This window comes from Tasmannia lanceolata, unplaced genomic scaffold (genome assembly GCF_043159265.1).
Source record: "Tasmannia lanceolata isolate RefF3 unplaced genomic scaffold, GAP_Taslan_0.1 ptg000019l, whole genome shotgun sequence".
NCBI lineage: Eukaryota > Viridiplantae > Streptophyta > Magnoliopsida > Canellales > Winteraceae > Tasmannia > Tasmannia lanceolata.
Genome location: NW_027518696.1, coordinates 27517421 through 27539492, shown reverse-complemented (window position 1 = coordinate 27539492; position 22072 = coordinate 27517421). Strand labels below are relative to the sequence as shown.

At 38.7% G+C, this 22072-nt stretch overlaps 1 protein-coding gene across 2 annotated transcripts in view; it reads right to left on the bottom strand.

The window, feature by feature from the left end:
• LOC143852591 (glycoside hydrolase family 2 protein) overlaps nt 1-22072 on the bottom strand; it is an 84939-nt gene that overhangs the window by 26101 nt on the left and 36766 nt on the right. For both annotated transcript variants that reach the window (XM_077362044.1, XM_077362043.1), the window contains exons 3-5: nt 13921-14160; nt 6732-6878; nt 992-1070 (exon numbers count right to left, since the gene is read on the bottom strand). In XM_077362044.1, coding sequence (XP_077218159.1) covers nt 992-1070; nt 6732-6878; nt 13921-14160 — 466 coding nt within the window. The remainder of the gene's footprint in view (nt 1-991; nt 1071-6731; nt 6879-13920; nt 14161-22072) is intronic.

The following is a 22072-nucleotide window of genomic DNA, read 5'->3' as shown; positions in this document are numbered from 1 at the left end:
AGGAAGCATTTTTGCAATTTGATTAGCAAGTTCTTTGGATGAGCTAAGTACTCTTTTAGTATGATGAGTTGATGGCAAGGGAATGTTGCTCTAACTCTATTAGATGTAGATGATAGCCTTGTTATTGGAAGTGAATAAGTTTGGAACTGCAAACAAAAAAATCAATTGAGTAACTTCATAACAAAGTAACTAGGAAATCTCACACATCCATTGAGTGCATCATAGTCCCCATTCTAGTATTGAGACCATGGTTGTAACCCACTTGTAAATGTCTTTTTTTTGCTGGGATTGAACCTCCGAACTCCACGTTGAAAAACAAAGCTTGACCATTGAGCTAGAAGCTCAATCCCTTGTAAATGTCCTTATTCAAGATTATACTATGACTGAATTATTAGGGAAGCCATATTGACTCTAAAGCACAAGAATAGAATAATTTCTTTAAAACTTACCTTTTCATGATGCACGTGAAACCAGTATTAAATAATTATGTGCATCAATCTATGAAATATTTATCAAATCATAAATCTCTATACACAGGGAAATGAACAGAAATAATTTTTCTAAAACTTATCTTTTCAGGATGTATGTGAAATCTGTATTAAATAATTATTTGCATCAATCCTCTATGAAATATTTATAAAATCATCAATCTCTAAATCCAGGGAAACGAACAGCAGTCAATAATTGAATGGCCACAGCAACAAGTTTTATAAAAAAAAAAATCGTTAGAGAGTTCCCCAAACTAAAAATAACAGTGCAAGAGTTAGCTAAACAGTAAAAACCTTCTGTATGTAACATTTTTTTTGAATGGCACCTTACATTTGTAACATTACTCTTTCAAAATTAAAAAATGCCACACTAGAAAATATAGGTGCTAAAGAAACTTGTCATAAACTGTATACAACTTTGAAAAAATATGATGCAACAGATGGAGGGCAACAAAGCATCATATCCAGTACAGGGTGAACAATTTGAAATACAAAATACAAACCTATATCCAATAGGAGCTCCATTTACCCAAGCGAAAAATGCAGAATCAACACCTTCAAAGTGCAGCAAGATGCGGCGTCCTGTCAAGTGGCAACTGATATATCAAATATATAAAATAATCATTTCACAAGACAGGGCATCAAAACAAGAATGGTAATGATAACAACACCCAGATGTTGTGAAACCATAATAACATAGAAACTACCATGTCAACCAAGGACGTAGTACACAAATTATTTGTTACCTGCCTTCCTATCGTAACCAAGGTAAGGCCCACAACAACTAAAACTGATATAATAACTTTACGTGCTGACACAAAAAGAAACATTTTCTGAATCACGAGATATCATTCCAGAGCCTATGACCTTTTCCTTCATACACAGAAGCATTGCAATCCCAAAATAGTAGTGAGCAGTAATTAATATCTCTATCAAAATGAATCTCTAAATTATAATATATAATGGAACTTTCTCTGGAACAACAAAATTGAATGGGTCTTAAATCTATGAAGGTGTGGATCCTGGACGGACAGAGGGGGGGTTTGGCGCGGGCGCGTCGCCACGTGCCTCTCTCCACGCATCTCCCCACATTAGGTGTGTGCTTTCTTCGTTTATTGATTGTCCTCTTGTTCCCTTTTGGTTAGGAGTGTGTTCATGCCTGCATTTCCTGTGGATTTGGGAGAAAGATTCGAATTTCACAAGTAAAGAGAGGTTCCTAGAGTCGCCTCCTAGGTTAGGGCCTAGGACCCGTGATTTGCATTTTTAGTGAATTTGGGATTAGAATCTGAATTTCACGAGAAAGGAGCTGATCAAAGTTGCCTTCGAGTTTGGGGCCTAGGCCCCTGATTAACACTGTTTTTGGCATGGTCTCGTTAGAAATCTGGGTAAGAGATATGGTTACATAAGGGAAAGGTGTTAGGCACCCCTCATGCCCGGGAAAGCTTGGTCTCTTGATTTGAATTGGTGGATGTGGGAAAACTTTAGCAAAGTTGATTTTTAACTCTCATTAAGGTTAAGCTTATTTTTTAATTGGAAGTTAAACAGAAAGGACGAAAGTAGAGGTAATGAAAATGATTTTTTGCTCCCAACTGTAAGGGAAAATAGGATTTGTATTATATGACTTGGGACAAAAAGGATTCCCAAGTCCTATAATTATCCTAATTATTTAAAGTAAATGACAGAATTTAAAGAAAATCTTTTAATTGTGGAAAAGAGACGGGATGATTCCTTGAGTAGTTTACGGATTTGCATTGTAGTACTTCTCTTATATTGTTTGTTTATACTCAACTTAGTCGCTGAATGAATCTGCTCTAACACTGCTTCCCCACACACAGAACTTGCGATCACTGACGATGGAGCTTTTGCAAATGAGAAAACCTAGAATAAAAGGGGTGTGCAAGAGCGAGGACAGAGTAATTGGTTTGGCAGTGTGGCCTTGGCGGGAAGCCCACCTTAGTTTTATTTTATTTCAGTTGTTGGTCAAATTATTTGTAAGCCCAAGGGTTCCCATGGGTTCAATCATTCACCTTACCTTCTTGTTTTGATGCTAGCAAACCAAATTGATTAGCATTTATGGACTAATGTGTTGCTTTGAGGTGTTGTGTTGTATATAGGAACTTCATGTCATAATCGTCATTACATAACTCTTCTCAACACATGGCTTTTTATCAATGATCAAAGGAACAAAGAGCTTGCACCTACAGTGAAGACATCACCGTTTGGAGATGATCTAGTCAAGAAGCTCGAGATGAAGATCCCACAAGTTCCCCTAGCAAGTGTCAAGAAAGAGCTTGGAGTTGAACATGCCATGGTGACACCTCATGCACCTTTTCAACATGTATTGAAGATTGGAGGAGAAGTCACAAGAGCCGAATCAAGTTCAAGATGTTTACTCAAGCCAAAGAAGTCAAAGAAAGTGCAAAGGAGCTGATACATCCCAAGAAGACTCAAGGTTCTTATTTTTAGAATGTATTTAGAGTCCTCTTGATTTAATGTTTAAATGCACTTTCAAAAGGTTTTCAAATAGTTTTCATACTTAAGTTTTATATCTTCGAAAACCACACACCCAAAATGTGTTTGAAAACCTAGGACTAAAGCCCAAAGGCCATGGCCCAAAGCCCCTGAATTTTCAAGTTAAAATGGAATTTTTACCAGGACAGGTCGACTGGGGGTCTCCCGGGCGACTGCGGCAAGATGGCTGGATTTCCAGCACTTGCGAAAAATAGCGTGCCGGTCGACCGGCTTGGAATGGGTTATGTTTCAACAGAACCATTCTGTCATGGGTTTGGGCGGGCGACCACCGTGGGTCGGTCGACTGCGGATAGGTTTATGAGCCAAAAATTTGAGCAAACAAGTAGCGCTCTCCGGGTGACCGCCATGGGGTCAGTCAACTGCGACGGTAAGAAATTTGAAAATATAAAAGGACGCCCGATAGGGGCGGGCGACCGCGGTGGCTCGGTCAACCACGACGGTCAGGCAAACTAGCTGTTGGGGCTTTCCCAGGTTGACTTTTTCAACCCTGTTTTTTACAGTTTTCCCCCAAACGGTCATATTTTCAAATACACTATATAGACATCATTAAAACCTATCTCTACAAGCTTTTGAACATTTGAGAAAGATTAAAACCCATTTTCCTTGAGCTAAAACCTTGTATCAAAAGCTAAACCTCTTTGAACTTGCATTTGCACATTTTATCAAGAGGATCTCCACTAAGCTTCTTACATTTTCTATCTTTGGAAAGTTTTGTGAGCTACATGCTTGTAATCTGCCTACCTAAGAGGCAAGAGAGTTTTTCTTTTATTTTCTTCATTATATTTGAGGGTCTTCTCTTCGGCCTGGTAACAAAGGTGAAGACGTTGTGAGGGTCTACTCTTCGGCCCGTTAAGAAAGGAGAAGACATTGTAAGAGGATGTGATCCCTCATCAAGGCTTCGTGCAGAAAGGGTTTGTTCCCTTTGGAGTTGGAGGAGTCGGGTGTACGGCTTCGAGATTCGCCCTTTGAAAAATCTGATTATTTTAGTGGAGCGCCCCAAGGAGGTAAACTTGGAAGAGTGGAGTAGGTCTTGTGATAGACCGAACCACTATAAATCTTGTGCCTTGTGGATGCTTTCTCTCCTCCTTCCCTTTGCACTTTGTGGTGATTGGTAAACTCTACCCTTTCTTGTATTTATGTTTTATTAAAACAAGGGTTAGGGTAAATCAGCTTAAAGTAATATCTAAACCCTAAATTTCATTATCTTGAATATTTGAGCAAGGGTTAGATTAATAAGTGCTTAATTAGTAAATTAGTTTTAATAATCCATTTAATTAGGCCTAAAAATTTTTAATTGACCCATTCAGCCCCCCCTCTTGGGTTGTCACACCTGTATTTCATTATTTGATGTCCTTAAAACAATTAGATAGAGTTTTAATTTTAAAGGAATGGACTTGATTCTAAATCAATTTTATTTGAGTTTTTGAATATATGTCAGTTACTTTTTGTCTTTTATCTTGTGGTAGCGATTTAAACTTTTGGATATCTAAAAAAAATTGAGTAAAAAAATCTGGGTCATTCCACTTGGTGTTGGATTCTTGGAGGTATCAATGCTCTTTCAATCTCATCCTATCCTTGGAAGACAAAATTCATGCATAAAGTAGATGTGACATTGTATGTTGCACATTGATAAGATTCCATCGGGCAACTTCTCAATGTCAAGTCCTAGTACACTTCTCAAGAATTCAATCAGATGGTACTTATTCTCCATTGATCAATGCAATCAACCTCTTGCTTTTGTTGGCTTCTACAAATTTTACAATGTCTAGAAGATTCAAAGCCTCCACCTTTTGAGATTTCACTGAAGGCTCTTCTGTAATGGAGAAGGCATAATTTTCTCTCCCTGACTACTAAAATTATAATGCCTCTTTCTCCCAAGTGAAAAGAATCCCAAGCATACTGGCAAGTTCGATCAAACAATGTACAAAAAACATCCATCAGGACTTCTTCACACAATATATTGTCCTTCCAAATCATACCATTGGGTACTAGCCCCACTATTATCGGGCATAGCCATTATCATTGTTGTTGGCAAACTTAGCTTGCTTTGCTACTTGCGTAATGAAGTTTAATATGTGCATTGAGAAAAGGTCATTGAAGTTTTGAAGCTCCTCTACCTTCAGTCCCAAGCAAAATGAAGTGCTTGGCAAATTGGGAATGTTAGAGTCAATTCACGTTGAGGCAACTACCACTGCAACCCAAGTCAAAGCATAGTAGGTCAACTTGGCAACAAAAAGTTTCACCTATTTATCGTCAACCATCTTCTTGTACTTGAGCACCTCTTCCACCTTGGAGATCCAATCTATGAAGCCCTCCACATGCATCCAACTCTGGAACTTGGATAATTCGACATCTAATCCCAAGTCCTAACTACTCTCAAGAACATGGAAAAGTTGATCCTCGACACCTAGATTGACATGAATTTGAACAGGAGGCACAAAATTTATGAGGATTTCCTCTGTGACCTCTTCGTATAGTAGACTTCTCTTGTTCTTTGCATTCCCTTCTTTCTTTAAATCCACAACAAGAGCTAGATTTTTTAGTCCCTGAAACACTTGTTGAAGAATCCGCTGGAGACAATCAATTATTCCGAAGAAACCCTGTTGCTGTATGGTTTATCCAATCCAAAGCAAATACCACTCAAGTTATAGTTGATGCTAGAGAAAGAATGAAACGGCTCATGGAAGATCTGGAAGTCCCAGAGATTCGTGCAGAAAAAAGAACTGAAAAAAGAAATGTCAATAGTAAACTATATCATTGAATTCTAAGCAATTATATACGGCAGTCACAAATCTCTAGAAACATAATCAAAATACTAATTTATTACCCTAGACTACTCTTATCCGTTAGGTGTATCCAAAACGAAACAATTTCCAACTTTTAGCAACTCAAATCTAAATTTTAAAGCATTTACAAATTTTAGAACTTTTTGAAACTCCAAAATTAACTTCACAAAATTATATAGTTATACTCAAGTCTACCTAATTTCTTTGTTGAGTTTTTCCAACATGGAAAAATTCCAAACCCTGCATTCTCAGTCCATATACTTCCCTAAACATTCACTTTTCAAAATCCATCAAAAACTAAAAGTCACTGCAAATTTACCATGATACATCTCATACAAAAACCACAAAGGGTGCATTTTCTGAAGTGGGCGAACCCCGCTGCTGACACCAACTAGGCAGTGACAAAGCTATTCGGGGGATAAAAAAAAAAAAAAACTAGACAGTGATAACACCATGCTGACACTACCAATATATGCACCTGTGGTCGCCAATTTTTTTCCTGCTTTATTTGTTTTTCTCACTATTGCTTTCATGATCCTTGGATCTTTAGTGCCTTAAATATTTACCTTAATGTCAGGAAAGAAATACAAAAAAAGCAATTTTACAAAACTCACAAACTTTTGGCTGTAATAAAATCTGAACCAAATATCATGGGGCAATACAGAAGCAGCAGCAGCAGAATAAAAATTAATAGTACGGTGGACCAGAGGATGATATGGTAATTAAGTACTTGTAACAAAATATTATATCATCAGTATCACCACATTCGGAGCCAATTTGTGAAGGACTGATAAAAAACTGTAACAACTGAAAAAAATATTTATTCTAGGAAGAATTGTAAGAAAATAGAAAGGGGAAAATGAAACTCAGCAACATTTATTAATCAAGTAATGGAAAGTTACAAATAAATCTATACTGATCATACCATTCCATTCTTTTGGAGTGCAGAAGTATTTCCTGTAACAGCCAGTGGGGTTCTCATCAGAAACATATGGTGGATTAAGACCAAACGGATACAGAACATTGGTATAAATGGGTCGATCAAACCCATGCAACTGCCAATTTGAAGGAACTGCATCAAGAAATAATAAGCATTTAGAGTAGTTCAGGAACGGGCATATCTCCATAATTACATAAACCAAAAAAATATTTTAAAAAATCCAAGAGAAAGGAAAATCTATATGAAGTATTCATCTATAAATGTCAAATATTGGGGCTACAAAAGCTTATTGGGACAAGAGAAGAAGTCAACTAGGTTAAAATAACAAACTTGGTTATCCAAAGAGCGATTATCATATTCTGTTAGAATATACCGGAATTTTAGTCAAATCAGTATGTTTTTTTTTAATGGAAGCAGATTTTATTCAAGAGAAATGGGGCGACTGAGAAAGTCCACCCAAAGAATACAAATAAAAGCGGAATAAAGAGCAAAAGACCAAATACAAATAGAAGGCCCAATTATGAAGGAAGGAAATCAAATAGCTCCAAACCCGGTTTATCTACTCCTTCCCTAGCTAATCTCTCCGCAATCCCATTGGCTGATCTTCTAACATGCATGAATGATAAAGAGGAACTTAGTGAATCTATCACCGATCTCATCGAAAAAAACTTAGTGAATCTCCAGTGAGGAAGGGGGCTGATAAACCAACGAATGACATTGAAGGAGTCCCCCTCCACAATCACACGGTCCATGCAATCCCTCACCAAACGACTAATCCCCTATGAGCGGCTCAAACCTCTGCACCACTCGCATCTGCTATCCCAATAGGCCCTGAATATGCCCACATAACTTCGCCGCTTGAATCCCTTAGAACGCCTCCTATGGCCGACGGCCCAGGATTTCCCATGTTGGAGCCATCGAAGTTTAGTTTCAACACCCCAAGTGGAGGTGCCTGCCATTGTTGCACAACAAAGGGCCTACGCTCACACTGAAGCAAATCTCCATCCAATCCTCCCACAAGGCAAAGGCCGATACAAAACGGAATAATAGGAGTGATTTTGCCCAAGCTATGGTGACGGCTATAACTTCGATGAATAAAAAAGAAAGCGACTTTGCGACACCTTCAAAAACTCTATCATTCATTTCTCTCCAAAGGACCCACACGGTTGCTAGAAGTGTCAAATCAGTATGTTTTGTAAAGACTATATTCTTACCTAAGAATTTTGTATATACTCCGACAACCATTAACGAGGATGGAAAAATGGACTGTCGAGATACACCTCTATCCACTTTCCCCACTTAAGATCGATAGCAATCTTCCACAATGTCCACAAGAGAAACGGAAATCCAAGCCTACCATAAGCTTCCTCAAGGTCGAGCTTAAAGAGTAGTCCTTGAGAGCAACTACTAGTTGAATCAATGACTTCATTTGCAACCACTATCCCGCCAAAAATTTGCCGACTAGATATGAAGTCACTTTGATTAGAAGCAACCAATAGAGGCATAACATGCATATGTATTAATGATAGAACCTTGGATATAATTTTGTACATGCTTCCAATGAGACTGATGGGACTAAGGTCCTTAAAATCCTCCGCAACCCAAAATTTAAGTATCAAATATATGAACAAAGCAGTCAAATCCTTGGAAGTAAAGCAACAAAAATAGAACCCGTTCACCACATTCATCAGATCGCATTAAAAACTTTCGAGAGCACGTTTTCTAGCCGAATCAAGTTCCAACGCCCACCAAATAGTGTCAGATTAATAGCAAGATGGAAGTATCTAATTCGTTGGAAAGGACTTCAATTCGAGGTAGGCGCGAGAAGTACCTCCACTATCTTTTACGCAAAATCTGAATTTGAACTCATGGTGGAGTTTTTTTTCAAGAAGGGGAGTCTGATTGAGAAGCATCTCGTCAGCCCAGGCAGATCGATGACTGAAAAGTTCAAATCCACGATCGGGCCGTTGAAATTCCTCAGGTCGGTAATTTCTATTTAGGGCAAGTTCCAAATTTGGTAACTTTCCAGATTTAGAAACCCCTTTCTAATTCTGGGTTTTGAGTTCCTTTTTTTGGAAAAATTATAATTTGGGATTTCTTAGATTAGAATGTTGTCATTAAAAACCTACCAAAGTAAGGCACCATTTCTATTTTGATGATTGCTATGTTCAAACCGTGAGATGCTTGGGAAGTTTGCCTTCAGCTTTGTAGCTTAGAATACTTGCCCATCTTAGGAAATTTCCTTTGTGATTTTTAGCCAATAGGAAGCTTCATTTCTTTAGTTAGTAAGTTGTTTGTTTCATTTAGAGTGGTAAGTAGTTTTTACCTCTTTTATTTCAGTTGCTATTTATAGGTTTTGAAAGGTCACCACATTTCCAAAATCTATGTTATTTCCTTAGCAAGCATGGGAGCATGGGACGTCCAAAGTTTAATTATATTATCAGTTACTATTTGTAAGAACATTAGCACCTATTTAGAGGGAGACGAATTCAATGAAATGGAGAGCTTGTTTTTTTACAGTTAAATATTCAATGAAAAGTGTTTTTTTCCTTGTGGAGAAAAGGTGTTTTTACACTTATTTCTTGGATGGAAATAGAAACAGCTGCCATGCCCGAGCCTCTCTCTCTCTCTCTCTCTCTCTCTCTCTCTCTCTCTCTCTAGGCTTAAAATAGCTCTACGGTCCTCGTCCTTGAAGAAACGAGATTCATTAAAACAAACAGCCTCAAAGATTTGAGGAAGATCACCAAAGATACAAGACTTGATTCCCCAGTTTGATTGCAACATCTTAAAATAATAATTAACTAATTCCGAGTACATCCCCGCCTTAGCTTCTGTGAAACCAATCACTCCAAAAGCTTAAGCTGTTGGAGATGGTGTTATTTGATCTTTTATACTGTAACACTCCCCCTCACGTGTGGCCCCTCTTTTGGGTTAGCCATTAAATGTGGATTTTTAATATATCAAGGAGTTTTGAACCCAGGACCTTCGGTCTGATACCATGTGAAACAACCAATCAATCCAGAAGCTTAAGAGCTTAAGTTAAGCATTTGGAGATGGTGTTATTTAATCTTTTACGCTGTAACAGCTACAAATTCTTCTGGTCATAAATTTACTAATTTTCTTCTGCCTCTAGAGGTGGTTGTGCAATGAAAGTAATCTGAATTACGGACGCCAGTAATAGTCAGCCACAAGGACCAAGAGCTCTATCTCAAGAGAAATACATCTTAGTAAATAAGCCTTACCCACTCATTATTTAGGACTTCCTTAATCATGTTATCCCCCTCAGACAATGGAGTTACCTCCTTTTTTCGATCAAGAAGTGTGACCTCCTCCTTAATTATCCTATTACCCTCAGCAAGAATTTTAAAAACGATCTTATTCCAACGTGAAGGAATTCATTCAGGGATTCAACAGGAAATTTCTTTCACTATCTCGTGTACTTATTATTTACTCAAAAAATAGCATGTGCTATGTGTAGACGTTATTTGTGCAAAAAAATATGTGCTTTATGGCTAATTTTTTTTATGGGGCCAACTACTTAGACCTTCAGTCTCACGTAGCATACATGTGTGGGGCCAATGAGGTGTCTTGCATGGTCTTAGCCCCAAGGAAGCACCATCAGTAAGATCAATATTTACCAAGGTAAAAAATTTAGCTTTTCTTTGTAGGGCCTAAGAAACATCTAATTGATCATAGTGGGACCACCTTTCATTTATCATTTTTTATTTGTATAAATTTAAATCACATCATAGTATCATATAAGCAGTATACATATTCCCTTTAATTTAATTATTTCTCATATAAAGTAGTAGACATCTATTACATTTATTAGCTCTTAAATAACCTCCTTTTGATATATAAAGTATTTAATATACTTAAAGAAGCTTAGAACTAAAAAGTGCGGCCCAGTGCACGAGGCTCCTGCCATTGCGGGGTCTGGGGAGGGATAGATGTACGCAGCCTCACTTCTGCTATGCAGAGGGGCAATTTCCGTAACTCGAACCCGTGACCACCAGGTCACAATGGAGCAACCTTACCGTTGCGGTAAGGCTGCATACATCTATGAGGTTTTAAATAACCCAAGGGCTTACAAATCAAGTTTTCCCTTCTATGTACAGTATAGAAATGCTTTTATAATGTATTTGTTCGTAACAAATTTCAAGTGCATGAAAAGGGAAATCACACACATAAGATGTATTGAGATTAAATTTCCCTCTTGCGAGAAGAGTTTTATTAATTTGGGTAGGGATCGTACACTTCCGGCTCTATTGGCCGTTGATTACATTTCTTGAAGAAAGAAAATACCTCTGATTATCCATCAAGAGGTTTCCTATCTAAATACAACTTTTGGTTAATTACCCTCCAGAAAGAGATCTGATTTTTGTGAACAGATCCTTTTGAATAGAATTTCTTTGCCCTGGAGGAAACTTTCTTTATCTTTATCATCTTTCTCTCTTTCTCTTAGAGGAGAAAGGTCTTCTCCCTTTAGGGGGCCTCTAGGAAGAGATCCTGAGAGGACCTTTAGAGAGTCTCTGGAAAGAGATTCTAAAGGGATTTTATTTCGTCTTACTTTTGGGGAACCTTTCATCTTTTATCATCTTTCTCCTAGAGGAGAAAGGTCTTCTCCCTTTAGGGAGTCTCTGCGAAAAGATCCTAAATGGACCTTTAGAGAGTCTCTGGAAAGAGATTCTAAAGGGATTTTCTTTCGTCATCCTTTTGGGGAACTTTCATCTTTATCATCTTTCTCTTCGAGGAGAAAGGTCTTCTCCCTTTAGGGAGTCTCTGGAAACAGATCCTAAAGGGACCTTTAGAGAGTCTATGGAAGAGATTCTAAAGGGATTTTCTCCTGTCTTCCGAAGGAGAAAGGTCTTCTTACTCATCTCCTTTCTGGAACCTTTCAGAAGAAGTATGCAAAAAAAGAAAGAGAGAAAAGAAAGAGAACTGTTAGTGCCAGAAATCTTTTTCCACATTTCTCTCTTCTTCTTTTCTCGTCTCATATAGCTTTTTCGCTCCAAAAGATCCGATCCCTTTTCTAAAGGATCTTCCCTCTATTTATAGAACTCTCTTTAAGTGGTTGGCAACTGTCACCTCACCCCTTACTTATCAACTTCATGATCTCCGCTTCCCCTTTTGTGGAGAGTTACGAACTTCCTCTTTTGTGAAAAAATGATGACTCATTTCTTCCTTCGCGAGAGCTATTTTGTTCCAAATAATTTAGGGATTTCGTTTCCCTTAGTGTGGGCTCCCTTTTTTGTTTTCTTTTTCAATAAAGTACTTTAAATTATGTTTAGCTTTTTATTACTTTAGGGAATAACATGATGCATAACCGCAACAAGATGCGTAACCTCCCCTTTTCTCTTCATATTTTACTAAGGGATTTTACTATTATCCCCTTTTTGCAAAATTTCGAATCCAACAAATGCCCCCTCAAGTCTTATAAGTGGAAGGGTTCTGAGGCTTGCAAAACTTGATCTTGATAAGGGTATTTTAGTTATTTTCCATTTTCCTTGACCCAAAGGTATTCCAGTCTCTTTATACTTGATTTTGTGGTATTTTGATCATTTTCCTTGACCCGAGGGTATTCTGGTAAAACTTTACCTGATTTGGTGGTATTTTGACCATTTTCCTAGTCCCGAGGGTATTCTGGTCTTTTTTTACTTGATGTAGGAGTATTTTTGTAATTTCCCTTGAATTAGGGCCATTTTGGCATTTTTGACAATTTTCCCAAGGTGGTATTACATAGGCCGCGCTATTTGGGTGATCCAAACCATTCACCTGTTGGGCCCTGAAATTAATAGGGTATGCTGAGAAAATCTTCTCCATAGTATTATCCTAATCATCCGATTTGTGGAGGTTTAGAATGGACAACATGGTATTGAAACGTCCGTGGATTGGAGGATTAAGATCATTTTATAATGCTCATGTATTGGACAGCCCCGACATAGATGGGGTATGCCTAACAAATCTGCTCTGTAGGATGCTCTTAACCGTCCGATTTTTGAAGGTTTAGAATGGACAACATGGTATTGAAACATCCATGGATTGTATGATTAAGATTGATTTCCACGACGGTTATTCCATGTCGGTTTCTGTGGAAATTTAAAATCATGCTCTCAATAAGGAGCATGAGATTTATTTCCACCAAAAAGCGGCATCACTTCAATATTACGAGAAAATAAACAAAATAAAAGTTTACAGGATACAGTTGGAAGAGGAAATAAGATCATATAGAGAAAGCCAAAATATTTTTTTTTTCAAATAGGTATTTTATTAATAGAAACAAAGCATAATACCCAAAAAGGCAAAATGGGGAAACTGGGACATGATTCCAACTAGATGAGCATCTCATCGCACATCATTAAGCATGTACACAATTTCCCATAGTTTGCTAAAATGTCAGCCCTAGAGTTTGAATCACGATACATTTGAATGAAATTTATCTGCAACTCCTCTAGGCACTTTCTTATGTCTCAATTTCCAAGGATAACTCTTCTTTCAGGCAAAAAATAGTAATGAGAGAATCCCCTTGATCCACACATTGCTGGCACTGAAATATTTAAGTTTCTAAATCCCCGTCCAGAAAATCAACATGGAATCTATACAAAGAGATTGCATACTCAACAAAATTAAGAAAAAATAACATAATCTAATAAATCCTTTAGAAAGCATTAAGCAAATAACATAATGCAATATATTCCTTTAGAAAATATTAAGCCTGTCCTAGTTCGGAAAAATATTTCCTAAGGATATACTGGTTTTTTATTTCTGATATTTGTTTAAAGATTCAGTTACCCAGACAAAGAATAATAGTTTGCATCAGGAGAGCTACTTTCTGGAATGTGCTTCATATAATTGCAGTCATTTAAGTTCCTACAACATTTTACTTCGAGAGAAGCTATCGTATTTATCATTTCCATCCTTCACTAGTGCAACATATAATAATATGAGAAAGTTACACAAAAAGTAGCAATCAGACTTAGCCCATGTTTGTTTTAGATTGTGACAACCGATTGTGACCCCAAACCTTGGGCTCACAATCGGTTGTCACAATCTAAAACAAACAGGGCCTTAAAGTAAAATTTGAAGCAAGAAACTATGGAAATGGAAAACCAATAGTTGAAGCACATGCAAGGCATTCTTTTAGGCCTATAGAAGAAAGCTGAACTATACATGCCTGGCAAAGTTTCCCAAGTAGAATCCTCGAAATCAATGTCACAAAAGTTGATAGGAACATTTGTAGGGCTTGTAGCCAAGAAAAATTTCCAATAACCACTTAAAGACTGAACAAAAGGCAATCCATTGACCCAAAATGCAGCACAATCAAGAGCAGCAGACACAGAGTCGTCATTCCATGCAGCTGAATTAGAAACCAGAAAGTCTACTTTGTTTCGCTCAAACCAGTATTTTAGAGATCCTGTCCACATAAAACATGTTAAATTGTGCTCAAAGAACTAGTGACTTCTCAAAGATTAACTGCTAGAATGCTGGAAAACACTTCACATAAGAAACTAGAAACTAACATAATCAGCACAGAATGCAATCTAATCAGCTACAAAGATTCCATGAATGCCTTAGCAGAAGCAAAATCAAAATCATCAACATATTCAAGGATGGTATAGTCTTTTTTTTTTGTTCGGTAAGCAGGGATCTAACCTCCGACCTCATGTTCGAAAGCCAAAGCCTTTACCATAGAGCTAGAGGTTCAACCCCAAAGGATGGTATAGTCCACGCTTTTTTTGATGTGTCAGATATTGAAGTCAATGAAATTGAATATAGCTGATGTGAAATAATCTTATGGGTTCCTGTTTGCCCTTCGAGATAAAAAAATCGCACTGTTAAAACTTAGTAACTGGCGCTATGAAACAACAAACACAAGTAATTCAGTATGGCCAACAAAACAACAGATACACGGAAATGGTTCCTGGGATGGGAAAGTGGCAAAGGATCTGCTCTTACAAGAAATGGGAGGATGGGAAACAGTAAGAAACAACCTTTTCCTAAAAATCTGGCAAATAATCCTCATTTTTAAATAAAAACCTACAAATTTTATAGTCCCGTATCATTTATTGTGGATGGATGGGATATGCATTTTCCTAAAATGCATTTCTCTTTATGGGGAATTTTTTTTTCGCAAAGATGAAATAAGTTTCCCTTCACACCGATGGGGAAACCATCAAAGACAAGGTCGACAAGGACAAGAAGAAGAGAAAGAGGATAACCAACCAACGATGGGAAAATCATTGTTTGAAGACAAGGTCAACGGCATGAATATTTTGTCGACAGGGACAAGAAGAGAAAGAGGATAACCAACCAACGATGGGAAACCATTGTCTGGAGACAAGGACGACGGCATGAACATTGTCTCCTGAAGATAGGAAAGAAAAAGTGGGAGATGATAATCAACCACCGATGGGGAAACCATCGCCTGCAGACAAGGTTGACGGCATGAACATAGTCGCATGAAGAGAAGAAGAAAAGGAAGAAGAAGATAACCAATCAACGATGAGGACACCATCGTCTGCAGACAAGGTCGACGGCATGAACATTGCCGTCTGAAAAGAGCCGACCAACGATGGTGAAACCATCGCCCGAAAAAGAGAAGTCGACGGGAAAATGAAGTTGTCGCCTGTAAGAGAGCCGACCAACGTGGGGAAACCATCGTCCTGAAAAGAGTGGTCGACTGGAAAACAAAGTTGTCGCCTGTACGAGAGCCGACCAACGATTGGGAAACCATCACCCGGAAAAGGGAGGTCAACGGAAAAACGAAGTCGTCGCTTGTAAGAGAGCCGACAAACGATGGGGAAACCATTGCCAGAAAAAGATAGATCGACAAGAAAACAAAGCCGTCGCTTGTAAGAGAGCCAACCAACGATGGGGAAACCATCGCCCAGAAAAGGGAGGTCGACGGGAAAACAAAGTCGTCGCCTGTAAGAGAGCCGACAAACAATGAGGACATCATCGCCTGGAAAGAAGGATAAGGCGTAAAGCCAGAAATTAATGCATAAAACTACGCCAAGAACATGGAGAGGAAACAACAAACATGGCGAAGAACATATGGAGAACACAACAACACTCCCCCCCTCGGGTGAGACTAGATAAGACCGGAGATGACAAGACAAGGAGGACAATATCAAGACAACATGAAGAGATAAGGCATAAAGGCGAACAACATGAAAAGTCATGAAAACAAGAGAACAACAAGACAACTATAAGGGAACAACAAGACAAGGATACAACACACTCCATCCATGGAACTACATGAGAACAACAAGACAAGGATAACAACACAATCCATCCATGGTACTACATGAGGGCTTCAACACTCCCCCACTTGCAACAAAAAGAATGACTTCAAGGCACCACACCTCTCTTGGACATTTCACCAAACACTTGGTGATGGGGGCAAAAAATAACCCTCCAATCGCATACCAACATGTGGCAACAAAGCAAATATGTAGTTACACCACCTGATCAAAGGTAACTGGGAAATTGCAGCCTCAAAGGCAAATCCCTCCCAATCATTAGACAACACCTATCCAGGGGCAGCAGATAAATGTAAAGTCCACCCAATCACAGGCTGACACCTGTCTAAGGGTAGAAAGGTAATCTAATACCCAGACTCCAACTATAAATAGACTTCAGAGGCTCAAAGGTAGGGGTCTGAATCTCGAAATTTACTATTCATACGAAACTTTCTTTATCTGTTGCATTTACTGACTTAAGCATCGGAAGACCTTCCTGGAGTAACCACTCTAGGTCGGTCGTTTGACAGTTTGCTACCTCGTGCAGGTGCACCTTAGCTCTTACCAAGCCATCACAGATCTAAGAACATGGTGGTTAGGAAGAGCGGCCGAGCCGGATCAAACCGAGTTGTACATCCGACATCTAGGAGCATCTCTCACATTCCGCGCATTGCCTCTCAGGTGGTGATCCCTCCCCCTCCGATAGAAATGCAGCCCTCGATTCCTCCCGAACCTGGCACACAAGCAGCAACACCTACCATTGAATAGTTACCATGCGCTAGTCCAATAAATGGCTACCTTGGCCGAGCAGTACGGGAATTTAGTTCAGCATCCTCCACCTCAACGTCATATTTGCCCTAAAACTCCACCCGTTCGGCAGGGTGGAGCCAACCCTGAGTTGTTGCGCGCACCAACAAATTACGAACAACATCCCAGATCGTCGGGAAGACATGAACTTCGCCCTGAAGGAATACCAGCATCCTCGGCTCGTCATTGTCATCCTCAAAGCCAATCTCGGACCGCCCACAGACATGATCCCGAAATGATCACCCAAGCCAGGCAAAACATCGTCATCATAAGAAGAGCACCAGCAGCAGATCAGACTCTGCGTCGAGCCCTACGGTGGACATTACAGTCGGAAGAGATAAGATGATTGACAAAAGAGCTGATCACGTACAATGAAAATTTGAGGAGATCAACCATCGCATTGAAGAGCTGGCCAGGGGACACAAAATGTCTGATCGAAAGCCATTCCCCAGTGAGCCTCCCTTCACGGAAAGAATCCTTAGCGCCCCTACTCCTCATGGGTTCAAGATGCCCCCAATCCCTCAATATGACTGAACTTCCGATCCAATCGACCACCTCAAAACTTTCAGAACTACGATGCTATTACACAAGGCTTCGGACGGCTTCTTGTGTAGAGCTTTCCCTACCACTCTGGTGGGGGCAGGGAGGGATTGGTATGCTCGCCTGAAACCCAACTCCATCGACTCCTTCGCGGAGTTGGGAGACAATCTTGTAAAATAGTTCATGAGTAGCAGGCGACCCCGAAAGACGGCCGCCTCATTGACAGCATTGAAGCAATAGGAAAGCGAATCATTGAAAGCATTTGTGGGCCGGTTCAACAGAGAAGCATTGCAAGTAGTAAACCTGGACCCATCAGCGGCCATGAATGCGCTACTCGCTGGTGCAAACTTCGAAGACTTCAGACGTTCAGTCGCGCGCACAACTCCCTCTTCCTTGGCCGATCTCATCGCCCGGGCAGAAAAATACATCTCTGTTGAAGAAACCGTAGCGGCTTTGAGACCAGGGAATAGTGTCAGAGTCGCAGAGAAAAGAAAAGCATCAGAAGACGAAAGAGTTGGACAGCGGCCCACACAAAAATCGTGGCGAGAAGATAAACCGGCCAGAAGAGAGAGTAGTCCGCGAAGAAGAGAGGAGGATTACACCCCCGTCAATACCTCAAGAGCTCGAATATTAGCAGCTATAACGACCAACCCTTTCATTGGGTCTTGTAAATTGAAAATTTGATAATTCCACCCCAAATTTTAATAAAGTGGGTGTGACTAAATTACCCAAATAAGTGTATTATATTAAGTATTAGTATAGGGGTATTTTGGACTTGTAAAGTTAAATTGAGAATCCACTTTTAGGCCTCTAAAAAGACAGTCGTATCTCAACCTCCAAAAATATAGGTGTGTCCCATTATTTCTCCCCAAAATTGGGATCGAAATTCCAAATCCCTAAAATATTGCCTCCCACCCCAATTTTTGGAGTGGGTACGGCAAATAATTTTCTTTCCCTTATGGGCGTGTATAGTGGGCCCTCAAATCGACTATAAATAGGTATAATTTTATATCTATAAATAAAGTGTGTGATTATATATGTTAAAGATATACAACACATAGGATTAGAAGTTAATCAATAAAGAAAGAAAGAAAATAGGAAAAGATATCCAAGTTGCTAAAATTGTGGAGATTTCCAAATCCCCACAATGGTATGGGCGTGCACGCTTCCCAAGGAGGGACGTGAACATGTTTTCTTTCCCCAAATCTCCTACTAAATTTTTATGGGCCACTTTCCTCCTTGCAATTGGAGTTTTGTAAATTTGCTATTCTCAATAGATACGTAGTTAGGAATAAAAATACGAAAATAGAATTAAAAATCAAATAGGGAAGTGATTTGGGAAAGGTTGCCCCAAAATAATTGGAAACACAACACACCACAAATATATATATATATATATATATATATATATATATATATATACATAGTGGGACGTCCCACTCTCCCCCCAAGTTTTCCACACGTTTGAGAGAGAGAGAGAGAGAGGTGCGTCCAACGAGAACAAAAAGAGAAAGAAAGAAAGAAAGAGAGAGAGAGAGAGAGAGAGAGAGAGAGAGAGAGTACTCCAGGAGGAAAAAGAAAAGTAAGAGGGAAGGAAGAAAAAGAAAAAGGGGGAAAGGAAGAGAAGGGAAAAAGAAGTGGGGAACGGTGATTCATCGCGATTTTCATCTCCAAGTAAGTACTGAAATAAATCAATCTTTAGTTTTCCTTCAAATAAACATATTTTCGTTTGAAAAGGGTGAATTTCTATTTCGAATAGGTTATGGATTGATCTAAAATTATGATTTAGATAATATGAATAAGAAATCTCAATCTGGACTCAATTTCGTGCCCATATGAGCTGAAAAACAAAATTGATAACCGCACCAGATAGGTTCGTCCTATCTGAAATTTAAATGAATTAGGGTAAAAATCTAATGGAAATCAACTTGAAAATAAATATGCTTGCTGGAAATCATATTTAAGAACTGATTTAATGATTATCATGTTTTTTATAACGGCACCAAGTATCTTCGTTTTATTTGAAAACAATAAGAAATAGAATAAAAGCATTTTTAGGAATGAATAATACATTAAATAAGTGATGGAATTCATATTTTTAAATTCAGATTCAGTGACTTTCGTGTTTTTTTATAATGGCACAAAAATTATATTGGACCATATGGGGAAATCCGAAATCAGTTATTAAAGTTTTTATAAACATATAAGAGATAATAATTAAATATGCTGAAAACAGAGGAAAATCAGTAAATTTTTGTCAAACCCAATTTTGATAACAGCACCAAAATCAATTGTTTTTGCTGAAATTTTTAGGTACACTTAATTTGGGACAGCAGAACATAAATTAGAATAATATGAGACAGTTTTCTAATCCTTGGCAAGGAAAAAAAGAAAGGAGAATTTTTATAACCACACATAAGAGTTTTGTCTTTGCTGAAATTTAAGAAAAGTAACAAAAGATCAGCAGTAAAAACTTTGCAAAAAAAACAATAAGTCAACTTTTAAATTAAAATAAAAGTTTGATAATAAAAATGGTAGATAGGAATTTATAGAAAGATTTGGAAAAGAAAGAATTTAAAACGCATTAAGGAAATTGACGAAGGCAAACAAACTAAAAGAAGAGAGAACAATGAACTTTAGGAAAGGCTATATGAATCTTCATGTATGTTATTGCCAGGTTGAATATTTCGGCTTCTTTCTTAGAGATCCCTATTTGTCGAGCTCAGAAAAATCAAGGCAAGTATTGGGTGACGCAATCACTAAGGCTACTCAAATTTTCTTGAATTTAGATAATTGTTTTTATAAGATTTTTGTATGATTTATGAAGGACTTGTTTTAAATAGAAATTGTGTTACGAACTCTGTTATAGGTTGAATCATAAATTCTTATGAGTAGATTTCATTTAGGAGATTTGTAAAAAAGAAAAGATTTAAGTTAAAAGGTAGATATGCATGGTTATCAAAAGAGTCTTATCATACTTAGGATTTGGTAGATGGGAGGGAGGACTAAGAAGAACCTTTAGATCCAACCTTGAGCGAAAAGCCAAAAGCCGACCAGTCCGAGAGCGTACAACAGCTGGTAGGCGATGCAATGGGAGGAACCCATGTGGTGAACCGATAGGAATCCTAAAGTGGATCACGTTTCAATAGGGAAAGGAGGGTCCTTGGTAGTCAATTATCACCGGCCAGGCTAAAAGCCACCGCTGAATATAAGAAGAAAATCGATAAGGTTTGCCGCATGATCATTGGGGAGAAAGGAGATCAATATTTTCATGCACTGCATTTTTAATAAATTTAAATTGTGTTCCAATTACTTCAAAATTTGACTTATCAAACTACTATTTCTTGTGTAGAGATCTGATTGTAAATATCATGATAATTGTTAAGATTTAGTCTTTGAGCCTTTTCAATATTTGCTTTTAACCCACTTACCCTACAGGGAATGTAGGTACCGAGGAATGAGCATTCGCCAATGAAAATATTTGATGAGACCAATGCAGGATGGGGAATGTGCGGTGTAGGAAGTATGGTGTGACTTGATGTCATTACCAAGAGTCGTCTTTAATGGACTTTAGTTTCTTTAGTTAGTTGGTTTTTCAGTGTTATGGTTGGATTTGATTAATTAGGATAGTGGATTTATAATTTGAGAAATGGTTATTATTTTGGTTGATGAGAATGACATTTATGGGTGGTTTAATTCATTAAGTTTCATTTATCGCTTCCGCTATTTATTTTGTTGTGGTTTTAAAAAAAATTCTGTAGTTTTTGGTAGCGACCTCAGGCAATGGAAGCCGGGTGGGTCGTTATAGCAGCCAACCAAGAGGAAGACTTCTTTAGGTGGCCAGCGAAAATGCAGACTAAAGGAAACAAAAGAGATAAATCAAAATATTGTCGGTATCACAAGGATCACGGACATGACACAGATGAATGTAGACACCTAAAAGAAGAATTTGAACTCCTGATCAGGAGAGGACATCTCAAGAACTATGTAAGGAGAAGAGCACCAGGGAAGGGGGTCGCGAGCTCCCAGTCCTGAGAATCGGAGCAGCCCCAGACCATCCCCAACCCCAAAGGATCAAAACAAGTCATCCTCACAAAGGAGCCCCCAAAGGGAAGAGCAGCATTTCCAGCCTGTCGGCATCATAAATACGATCCTCAGAGGACCAATCGCGGGAGGAACGTCGTCTGCAGCCCGCAAAGCTTACGCCAGACAGATTAATTCAGTACATGTTTCCAACAAAAAAAAGATGAAAATGTCATTTCCTTCTCCGATGCAGATCTAGACAATGCGATCCCACCACATGACGACGCTCTAGTCATAACCATGATGATGGCAAATTGGGAAGTAAAAAAGATCCTGGTAGATAACGTAAGCTCAGCTGACATTTTATATTACCACTCCTTCAAGCAAATGTTAATCGGAGAAAACCAGCGAATTCTGATCTGTATGGGTTCTCTGGAGAAATAATGAAGGTTGAGGGCTCCATAGAACTTCCAGTGCTCGTGGGGAACACACCTCACCAGGCTACAGCTATGGTAAACTTCTTGGTGGTAAAGGCCACCTTGGCCTACAACGCCATCCTAGGAAGACAAGGTCAAAACCTACTCCGGGCGGTGGCCTCAGCTTACCATCAAGAAATGAAGTTCATAACCCCACAGGGAGTAGGAGAAATCAGAGGGAACCGGGGACAGTCCAGAGAGTGTTACGCCACAGCTCTCAAGGGAAAGAGGGTATCTG